We start from the raw sequence: 11,732 nt of genomic DNA on the forward strand, positions 1-11,732 counted from the left end.
GTTTAATGTTTATCAGTACATTACAGAAAATAATGAACTTTATCATAATATGCTAATTTTTTGAGAAGGACCTGTATGATGTTTATGCTCTAAAAAATGAAGTGTTGAATTTACTCAACAAAATCATGCCAACTGGCTCCATTAAGCCTAGTTGAGTAAACTGAGCAAAGACTACACGTATATTAATCATTTTACTCAACCTGGCTTAGAGGAACCAGTTAGGTTCAGTAAATTCAACAGTTTAATTCGTAGAGAGTGTAAAATACTTTTACTTTCCCAATTTTTGTGAACAGTTTTCTCATCAGTGAAATTTATTTTTACTAAAGTCAATTTCTGTTCATATAATTTTACTTTTACATAGTTAATTTTTCAAGTAGCTTACAGACCTCTGGGCATAATACACATGATTTTTTTTTYCATTTAATTAAAACAAAAAGTTCAAACATAACACAAACACAATATAAAATGAAAAGGAGAAGAAAGAAGAAAAAATCTTATGTCTGCTCCCATTTAACAAGAAAATATATATTACATACATACATAAACATAAATAAAGAATTCATACCCTAATGATCAGCAAAAAGAAGAGAAAAAAAATAAATTAAAAAGACCTATAATTAATGAAATAGCAGCTTATATGAATGCTTATTATACTATAAATTTTACACATTTTGTCACATATTGTATTTATTCGACCCTTGACTCCAGGATTTTTAAGCCTTTGTGGTGTACCCTCTGGTGAAAGTGGATTATTTTGGGGACACACACATGTGGGTGTGTTTGTGGCTGTGGAGGAGCAACACGAGCCTCTGCATGTTGCTGACAATGATCCACTGTGCTCTCAGAGCACAAGCTGATTGTTAAACTAGCWAGATGTACTTATGAGCACACAAATGCGCAACTAACGTCCAAATCTTCTGTTCGTCTCCGTAGAGACAAGAAAAACAAAGTTAAGTGTAGAAAAAAAACAATTGTTGTTGTTTATATGCTTTGCTACGGGCAACAGACAGCGAGAGAATATATGATGATTTATTCTCTGAGATTCAATATTTCAGTGATATACAAGAAAATATTTAAACTTATTTTTGTAGTACGTGAGAAATAAATCTGTTAAAATCTGTTATAATGCCCAACTCTATGGATAATTTTTGGAATTAAATGTCTCATTACACATAAATATGGTAAGTTGCAATTTTCAAAATTTTTTTCTTTTAAACTTGGTGCAACAAAAGTGAAAACAGGAAGTAACGACAAAGGGGAACTCTCTGGTCTTTACACAAACTTTGACTCTTTTTCATCTCTTTCTCAGTGACAAAATTATTTAGATAAACATGAGATTCTTTGCTATGCTGTGTTGGTAGCCATTAGCCATGTTTCCATCAACACTTTTTTTGTGTGAATTTTTAAGTATCGCATTAGAAAATGTGGATGGAAACGGAAAAAATTCGCTAAAATTTCCTCAATTTTGCAAAAAGGTTTTTAAGCTCGCTTGGGGTGGTTTTTGGATTTTCTGAAAAAGAGATAATGCACAAAAGGGAGATGGAAACTTCTCTCTATTGTCTGGAAATATGTAGTCCCTGCGAGTTTACAATCTCTGCTTCYGGTTTACTATTCCATGCGTAACATSAACGTTTGAYGTAATTACACTTTGCRTAGCCTGGTCGATTCGCTCCAAGCCAGCAGATGGAAACACGTCTGATTCACATTTMTTTTTTGTGACATTTTAAGAGTTCGCTCAAATTTCGCATTAAAATTGGATGGAAACTGTAGCAATGCTCTGTTTACATGCAGACTTTCCTCTTTAGCATCACTTCTTGTTACTGCATATGTGAACATCTCAATAACAGTGGCGTAATTAATGTCACGTTTAGAAAGATGCGTTCGTATCTATCACAAACATTTGATGGGACAGGCACTTTACAATTCACCCAGTGGTTCTTGAGCTACTTTGCTAACAGCCAAAATTGACTCTAATAGTTAGCAACATTATTAAAAAAAACACACACACATGGTGTTAGTGCTGGGAGTGTGTGCTGGGGATGGCTCTCAGCTACTACCATAACCTTAGCTTGACACCWGCAAAACTGTAGTCGTTTTTGCATTTTCTAAGATTGATGCAGCAAAAGATTACTTTGGCGTGTTTTAATAAAATCCATCTAGTGGTTAATTAGCTATTTTGCCAGGCAACAACATTGTCACCTTTGACAGCAAGCAATAATTAAAGCAAAACACGAGAAAACAGTTTGTGAAGCCGTAAAATTATCGAGTGTCAGATCGGATACCTCTTCTCTCTGTATGTCCATGTTCCACACCGCGATGCCTCCGTCGGCTGAGCACGACACCAGCTGCCTGGTGAACTGGAGGTAACACAGGGCCTGAACACGCTCGCTGTGGGAGGTAAACAAGTCACACGTTTATCTTCTCATCCCTTCTGCTCTCATTTATAAGAACTCTACACAGGTAAATGCAAGTCAGCACACTCAATTTACACACGTTTACAAAAGCTTCCTCTGCAAGAATCTCTTTCAGATCAAAAAGATCCAAACGTCAAAGATTTTTCTCTCTTTTTAGGAATAAACCCATTGGGCCTCATGCAAGAACCGTTCGTACGCACAGATTTGTTCTTAAGTTGTGCGTACGAGTGATTTAGGAGAATTTGTGGCATTCACCAATGTTTTCGTATTCTAMRATTTTTTTCAGATAYGAACAAWATTYACRAGTGGTCCAGACCTGTCGTATATTTTACGAGCAGTCAGTCTGCTGTTATCCAGGCGGGTTTTCTTCACTAATAACTTTATATTTAGTTAATTTGAAGATATTTTGAGTTGAAAATAAATCACACTCCATAATTATGTTGACAATAAATTATTCTGCTTGAATTAGAGTTATAATTTTAAATGTAATAATTTAGACTAACAATATAAATTGTCCGTCCGGCCGGCTTATCCGCTATCAGGTGCGGCAGGGGGGCAGCAGGAGAAAGACCCCGCGCTCTCCGCAGAGACACTTTCCAGCTCGTCCTGGGGGACTCCGAGACGTTCCCAGGCCAGAGGGGATACATAATCCCTCCAGTGAGTCCTGGGWTTTCTTCAAAGTGCCAGACWTATTTTGAAAACATTTTAAAATGCTTATTTCAGACCCGCATCTGAGACCACCGCAGCGCGCGGTGGGCACGGTGCGCAGCGCTGCGGCTTCAGAATAAATGAAAATGATTTAACACAGTTGTTTATACTTTTAGCAGCTCTTTTTATTCCACAGCTGACCTGCTAAAAATGACAGATTTTCTTTTCTGGATCTCTGACAGACGGACTTCAAATTTGAACTCGTAAAGTTTTTATTTTTAATTTTCGCTGTCATTTTCATGAATGGACACTTCCTGATATCTGAGGCAGGAAACATAGCCTTATATGGAGTTTTTGGGGTGGTAATTATGCTAATCTCCTCTCGCGTGCACGAGCAGCTGGATACGAACAGGTGGAATTTACGCAGCTCATTTACACACTTTTCCTGAAGATAGAAGAGTTTGTTGAATCTGACGTGACATGTTCGTACGAACCCTTTGTACGAACAAAAGTAAGAGAAATTTAGGATAAGAATACGAACATGTTCTTGCATGAGGCCCATTGTTCCTCCTCACTGATAAATAGACTGGAACAGCTGCATATCTCCCACCTTGATGGGGAAAATATTTACTAATTTTGAGTCTTTTAAAAGGACGGGCAAATCTAATTTCTTTATCAGCCATGTGGTGAGAGCAGGGTGCACTCGTCAGCGTGAGGAATGGATTATTGCTTCTTTCACGCTGCAATGACTCACCACAGAGTCTGAAGATTAGGAACGAGAAGCTCAACAATAAAATCTAAAAATGCTTTTGAGAGTTCAAAAGACTATAGCATATTTCCCCAACTCATTAAAAGTACAATAAGTTTGGAATTTAGTGGCATCTAGTGGCAGAATTGTAGAACCGACTCTTTCTTAAGACATCTTAAAGAGCCTGTGACATGCATATTCTTCAAATACAAAAAGTTGTCAAAGAAAATATCTTTATATTTAAGAAAAGTGGAATAAAACACACTATTTAACCCATTTTGTCCCTTAACTGGCATATTTTCTTTTGAACTTGGCTCAGCCAAAGTGAAACAGGAAGTGACATCAAAGGGGAACTCTTTAACAAAGAAAACTCTCTGGTCTTTTTTTATTGAAACATTATTATTTGAACTCTGACTCTTCTTCATCTCTCTCTGATAGTGACTCAAAATAATCTTAAATATCAGATTCTTCTCTACACTCTGTGCCGTTAGCCATTGTAGCAATGCTCTGTTTACATGCAGACATTGCCCTTTGACATCACTTCCTGTTACCTCACAGGCAAATATCTCAACAGCTGTTCATCTCAGCAACATGAAATTTCTTTTGCAATATTTTATCAATGTCCTCTTTCTAAAAATGCATTCATATTCGTATTACAGAAATTTGACATCACAGGCACTTTAAAAAGGAGTTGCAGCAATGTCAGTGATAATATGTGATAAATTAATATTTGGATATCAAAGTAACATGATAAGTGGTTCTGGCTGTGTGACAAGCCTTGTTTAGCAGATTTGAGTAATATCCTAAATGACAACATAAACAACTCAGCTGAAGCTGGGGGTGTGGTGACTGGAGGGGAGATGGGGGTTGACATAATGTGCAAATCATCAACAAGATAAACTACTGCGTCTATGAAGAATGTTTCAAAATTATATTCAGTATTTTATCTCTGTCTAACATTTGTAAAATGGAGGACAGAAAGGAAAAGGAAAAGAAGAGAAAGACATGGAGAACGAGAAGCTTCGATGGTGATGAAAACTGGGGTCAAAACAGGATTTAGTGGCTGTCAGAAGTGGAGGAAAATATAAAGGCTTCATACTGTATTTTTGCATGTCTTTTTATCAGATGTGTGTAAATCCTGCTACGGTACAACAGGATGTACGGGGGTTTGCTCCGACATGCATCACTGCTCACAGGCTCTGTGGAGAACAAGGAGGAAGATATGAAGGCTGAAGACTGGAGATAAAAAAAAGGGCTGTGCCTTGGGACAACTGCTACTGACACCACAGAGACTAGTCTTTGAAGATGAAAGTGATGAAAGAAACGATGAAAATGAAAGGAGGTGAATTTTCTGAGGCCGCTGTGTTTTTTTAGACAGAGTATTATCTGTGACTACTTTGGAGAGTATTGATCCCCGATGAAAACAAACTGAAGGCAGATTTATAAACGTGAATATATGCGTGTGACACAAAAACTTACTGGTGTCCCTGCAGCAGAAGTGTTCGTCCCTTGCGGCCCCCGATGTCCCACATCATGATGCTGTGATCTGAGGCCCCTGAAAAGAGCAGCCTTTGGACAGGGTCCCACCACAGGGCCCCTATGCTGCCTGCAGTTCAAAACAAACAGCCCATATTGTTGTCAGGTTATTTATAAACGCTTGATGAGACAGAGTCTGATGGGCCGATCAACTGGCACCACCCAGAGACCACCCAAAGAACTACAACCTGCTACATCCAAACACCTCAGCTCTGAACTGGAAAACAAATTTTTAAAAAGGCAGAAGGTTTCCAGCTTCATTGTGTATTTAAAATCATTTAAGTGATTACCCGCCACTAGAAGAGGAGGTGTCAAACCTCACAATAACAATACAAAACGAGTTAAATCACGGAAATTAAAATAATAATAATAGTATCCGACATGAGATATGCTTCAGTTTTTGCTATCCCAGCTTTTTGGAACTGAACCTTCAGCTCTCTCATTGGAGGTCGACTGCTGTAACCACTGAGCCACTGGCTGAGTTCTAAAATATTAAATTCTATTTTCATTCTATGTAAACTTTTAAATAGGGCTGTGAAATTAATCGAGTTAACTCTGATTAATTTTAGTGCTGCATGGGCATAGATTAAAAAATTTAATCGCGATTATGTGCAATTAAAATTTACAATCACTTTACAATGGCTGAATATGTAGGTTTGTATTTTGCAATGCACTCAGTGCATGCCAGGTCATGTTTGTAAATGAGAAGTGGTTCTCAAACAGTTTACCTGGATAAATAAAGGTTAAATAAATTTAAAAAAAAAACTCCATGTGTAACACATTATGTACAGTTTTTTTTCTTTTTGTCTTCTTATGGCTTATTTTATTTTATTTATTTATGTTTTGCTGACAGCTGTGACCTTAGTAGTCCTCATTTGGAATGAAAATCCTTGAATTCTTGATTTAACCATTATTCTGCACAAAATTTAACTGACTCAAATATGTTTGGGGCATTTTTTAGGTCCTGATTTTTGCTGCTTTTGTGCAATTGAGGTGATTTATTATTGTTGTATGTATTTCTTAAGCACCAATTTTTTTTCAAAATAAAGACATTAATTAATAACTCAAGTAATTTATTTTACCAATATGCAATAAAGTTTTACATTAAGTTCAAGATTAATCGTGATTAATTGTGATTAATTCATAGCTACCTTGGAATTAATAGATTAAAAATTTTAATCATTTGACAGCCCTACTTTTAAATGAGATTTTCTGAAAATTTTGTCGATAATCTGTCTCCCTTAAAATTAAACTACCATAAAAACAATGTGCTGTTGACATCAACCAGTGGTCATGTTGGGACGTGGAAGGAATACTTCTTGGACCTTCTAAAGCCCACTTGCAAGTCTTCTATGGAGGAAGCCGAGTCTGGGGACAACTAGAGCTGGGGTCACCAAGGTAGTTAAAAATGGAGGAAGCCGAGTCTGGGGACAACTAGAGCTGGGGTCACCAAGGTAGTTAAAAAGCTTCATGGTGGATGAGATCCACCCTGATTTCCTTAAGGCTCTGGATGTTGTGGGGCTGTCTCAGTTGACACACCTTTGCAAGATGGCGTGGACGTTGGGGGGCAGTGGGCAGACAGTGGGCAGACAGGGATGGTGGTTCCCCTCATCAAAAAAGAGGGATCGGAAAGTATTTTCCAATAATAGGGGGCATCACTCTCCTTTGCCTCCCTGGTAAGTTCTATTCAGGGGTTCTAGAGAAGAGTCCAATCGATGGTCAAATCTCAGATTCAGGAGGAACAATGTGGGTTCCGTCCTGGCCATGGAACACTGGATCAGCTCTTTACCCTCACTAGGGTCCTCAAAATGTTATGGGAGTTTGCTCATTCAGTCAACATGTGTTTCGTGGACTTGTTTTGTGGACTGTGTTCCTCGMGGTACACTGCTGGGGTACTACGCGAGTGTGGGATTGTGGGTCCATTGTTACAGGCCATTTAGTCCCTATACGAGCAGTGCGAGAGTTTGGTTTGCATTGCCGGTAGTAAGTCGGACCCCTTCAGAGTTGGAGTTGGACTCTGCCAAGGCTGCCCATTGTCACTGATTCTGGTCACATTTTTTATGGACAGCATTTCTTGGTGCAGCCAGGGTCTGGAAGGAGTCTGGTTCAAGACTCCATCACTGCTTTTTGCAGATTATGTGATCTTTAGCTCTCAATGGAGCAGTTTGCAGCCAAACGTGAAGCAGCTGGGATGAGGATCAGCACCTCCAAATCTGAGGCCATGGTCCACAGTCAGAAAAGGGTGGATTGCTCTCTCTTGGTTGGGGGAAAGGTTCTGCCACAAATGGAGGAGTTCAAATATCTTGGGGTTTTATTCATGAGTGAGGGAAGAATACAGCATGAGACTGATAGACAAATCAGTGCAGCTTCCGCAGTATTGCAGACTCTGTACCGGTTTGTTGTGGTTCAGAGGGAGCTGAGCTGTAAGGCGTAACTCTGTTTACCAGTCTGTCTACATTCCTACACTCATCAATGGCCACAAACTTTGGGTAGTGACCAAAAGAACAAGATYGTAGATACAGGTGGTCAAAATGATTTTTTTTCCACAAGGTGACTGGACTCTCCCTTACAGACAGGGTGAGAAGTTCAGTTATCTGGGAGACTCATGCTACGTTCACACCAAATGCATATTCAGTGTCAAAAACACGTCCAATGCTTCAAGTTGGATGCTTGTGCACTTTGAGTTCAGATGCTCGTCACGCATGTCGGAAGTGCCTCTTGGTTGTTTTCCTCAGCCAGTCTCTGTACAATGGTGGATGAAATTAAGTGGCTTTGCTTTATATACTGAGAGAAAGAGCATGTAGTGYTCAATGCATAATTAATTCTGATAACTCAAAGACATTCTGTGTTTGGTGAGTTTTAAAACTCCAGGAGCTGCGCACTGACRAGGCTTGCTTGCAGATCTATTTTTCTGCAGAGCCCAGACAAGCCGCTGATCCGCATTGGTGCCCACATTTCCTGTCAGGACACTGACTACATGCACTTGAGTTCAGCTAAATCTGGCTTCTCGACGCCCTTAGATGCATGTCCACCACTTTGTATGTAAAACAGTTGCTCAAAACAYGTTTGGTCTGAACCTAGCATGGATGGATGGATGGATAAATGAATAAAAACAATTGTCTGTTCATTTTTGTGGCAGTGAGCACAACTACAAAATCAACAGTGATCAATAATTATCTGATTTTAAAAGTAGCCTATACTGTAGCTATGAAAATATGCACTTGCTTTAACAGATTATTCATCCATCCATCCATTATTTATACTCGCTTCTTTCTTTCAGGGTCACGGGGGCCACTGGTGCCCATATCCAGCACTCACAGTGCGTRGGGCGGGGTTCACCCTGGACAGGTTGCAAGTCCATCACAGATTATTGGTAAAATTAAATATAAATTTCACATGTTTATTTCCAATTCTACTTGTGTTTCTGAAAGTTTAAATACAATATAGATTTCCTTTGATCTTCTGATTAAATTTCAAGCAGAACACCAAATATTTACAGGATTTAAACGCAATTCTAAATAAAAAAAAAACTAAAACTAAAACAAAGAATAAGGAGGTGCTCTAGCCAAGTACTACCTAAAATACTTTCATTGTTGAATTAAATTTAGATTTATTGATAAACATTAAATTCAATTGCACAGAAAATATAGTAATTTTACATTGTATAMGAAACAAAAAAGGATTGTCATCCAAATAGATTCAATCTCAGATAAATTTTTACCTTTATTTGTAGAAAAATAAAGTTGGGGAGAAATATGAGTGATCAACATTTACTACAATTACATCCGTAAATTTTCTATCATCATTAGAGATTTCTCTATGCAAGTATTCGTCTATGAGTACTTGTATTAACCTACATATACTTAGATCTGTACAGGATGTAGTTTGTGACTTTACCTTCGTGACCCTTCAGAGTAGTGATGGTGGAGTATGTCTGCTTCTCCAGCTTCAGCAGAGTGATCTGGCCAGAGTAATCACCAACAAAGGCATGTTGCGTCTCATGGTCATATCTGAGTGAGAAGTCAAGGCATTTACGTTCTCTCTCTCTCTCTCTCCATTCTTTCTACATACGACACACAATCAGTGAAGAATACTGTAGGCAGGAGGCCCAGGAAGTGAAGTAATGTCTTCCCAACATGCTGCCGCTCTGGGTGCACATCCAGCTAACACTCTTGTCATGGCCGGTGCTCACCACCCACTCACTCTCCAGGGAGAACACCATGTCTGACACACGGTTCTGGTGGGCTGCAAAATAAACAAAAACAAATGAATGCATTGAATAATGTAAATAAACAATCTCATCTTCTCCACAACAGATAAAGATTATACCAGCTTTTTTTGTAAAGAACTTGGGGAGATTGTGGCTGAGCAGCTAGGGGAGTGGTTCCCCTGATGCAAAAGTTGGTGGTTCGATTCCACTACTATTCAGTCACATGTCAAAGTGTCCTTGGTCAAGACATTAAGCCCCCACAGGCTCTGATGTGTCCCATCAGTGTAAGATTTGGATTTAAAGAACTGATGAGTCTCTATAGAATTATTTATCCAACTGTTCATCAGACAAGGGCCTAGAGCTGGGCGGTATGACCCAAATTTTATATCATGGTATTTTCAACAATTACACCGGTTTTACGGTATTTGACGGTAATTTTTTTCCTCACAGGTCAGTTGATAATAAAATGTACAAAATTTGCTTACTGACTTTTTTCTTTTATCACTGTTTCCCTCCTCTTGCACGTCTTTTCTTCTTTGCCTGGTTGTAGACAGTAATCATGCATTTTGGTCCGATCGTGAAGGGTTGAGAAAAAAATCATTATCTGGTCTATCGTTATGTGTTAATAAAACACATTAATAAAATAAGGATGACTCACCTTGCACACTAGTCAACTCCTCTACACTACAAAGCTACTTTCCCCTGGGCTTTTCACAATAGAAGCACGCTAGAGTTTCCATGCAGTAACGTCTCCATTATAACATAGCGCGTTAAATCTAACCGTGCACGTCACTGGAGTGGTTTACTATTCAGCGATGGTGAAAACGGGATGTTTTTTTTTAAACGTTAGACCATATAAGTGGCTGAAACAAACCACCCGCCGCCAGTGGTTCCAATAATAACGTTAGCATGCTAATGTGCTTAGCGGTGCTGCAACGAAATGTGTCCCCAGAGAAACAGCTCACTGGCGGCTGCGACGAAACGTTCCGCACATGTTCAGGCTATTCCGGTATTCAGAAAAGTCATATCATAACAAAAATAAAAACCAGTTTTCGGTACAAAACGGTATACCGCCCAGCACTAACCTCTCATCTGTCCTCAGGTCATCAAAGACCTCTTCTTTATTCTCAGGTCATCGAAGACCTCTCCTTTATCTTCAGGTCATCAAAGACCTCTCCTTTATCCTCAGGTCATCAAAGAACTCTCCTTTATCTTCAGGTCATCAAAGACCTCTCCTTTCTCCTCAAGTCATCAAAGAACTCTCCTTTATCTTCAGGTCATCAAAGAACTCTCCTTTCTCCTCAAGTCATCAAAGACCTCTCCTTTATCCTCAGTTCGTGAAAGGCCTCTCCTTTACCCACAAGTCTTCAGAGACCTCTCATTTATCCTCAGGTCATCAAAGACCTCTCCTTTATCCTCAGATCATTAAAGACCTCTCCTTTATCCTCAGGTCATCAAAGACCTCTCCTTTATCCTCAGATCATTAAAGACCTCTCCTTTATCCTCAGGTCATCAAAGACCTCTCCTTTATCCTCAGATCATTAAAGACCTCTCCTCTGTCCTCAGGTCATCAAAGACCTCTCGTTTATCCTTAGGTCATAAAGACCTCTCATTTCTCCTTAGGTCATGAAAGTCCTCTCCTTTATCCTCAGGTCATGAAAGACCTCTCCTCCATCCTCAAGTCATCAAAGACCTCTCCTTTCTCCTCAAGTCATCAAAGACCTCTCCTTTCTCCTCAGTTCGTGAAAGGCCTCTCCTTTACCTACAAGTCTTCAGAGACCTCTCATTTATCCTCAGGTCATCAAAGACCTCTCTTCCATCTTCACATCATCAAAGAGCTCTCCTTTATCCTCAAGTCCTCAAAGACCTCTCCTCCATCCTCAAGTCATCAAAGACCTCTCCTTTCTCCTCAAGTCATCAAAGACCTCTCCTTTCTCCTCAGTTCGTGAAAGGCCTCTCCTTTACCCACAAGTCTTCAGAGACCTCTCATTTATCCTCAAGTCCTCAAAGACCTCTCCTTCATCCTCAAGTTATCAAAGAACTCTCCTCCGCCCTCAGGTCATTAAAGACTACTCTTTTATCCTCAGGTCATCAAAGACCTCTCCTTTATCCTCAGGTCATCAAAGACCTCTCCTTTATCCTCAGGTCATCAAAGACCTCTCATCTGTCCTCAGGT

General features: G+C 39.3%; 1 protein-coding gene across 2 annotated transcripts in view; it reads right to left on the bottom strand.

Moving 5' to 3' along the window:
- wdfy1 (WD repeat and FYVE domain containing 1) overlaps nucleotides 1-11,732 on the bottom strand; it is a 51,079-nt gene that overhangs the window by 12,075 nt on the left and 27,272 nt on the right. For both annotated transcript variants that reach the window (XM_014026327.1, XM_014026328.1), the window contains exons 5-8: nucleotides 9,441-9,591; nucleotides 9,244-9,356; nucleotides 5,290-5,416; nucleotides 2,283-2,388 (exon numbers count right to left, since the gene is read on the bottom strand). In XM_014026327.1, coding sequence (XP_013881781.1) covers nucleotides 2,283-2,388; nucleotides 5,290-5,416; nucleotides 9,244-9,356; nucleotides 9,441-9,591 — 497 coding nt within the window. The remainder of the gene's footprint in view (nucleotides 1-2,282; nucleotides 2,389-5,289; nucleotides 5,417-9,243; nucleotides 9,357-9,440; nucleotides 9,592-11,732) is intronic.

This window comes from Austrofundulus limnaeus, unplaced genomic scaffold (assembly GCF_001266775.1).
Source record: "Austrofundulus limnaeus strain Quisiro unplaced genomic scaffold, Austrofundulus_limnaeus-1.0 Scaffold543, whole genome shotgun sequence".
Classification (NCBI taxonomy): Eukaryota; Metazoa; Chordata; class Actinopteri; order Cyprinodontiformes; family Rivulidae; genus Austrofundulus; species Austrofundulus limnaeus.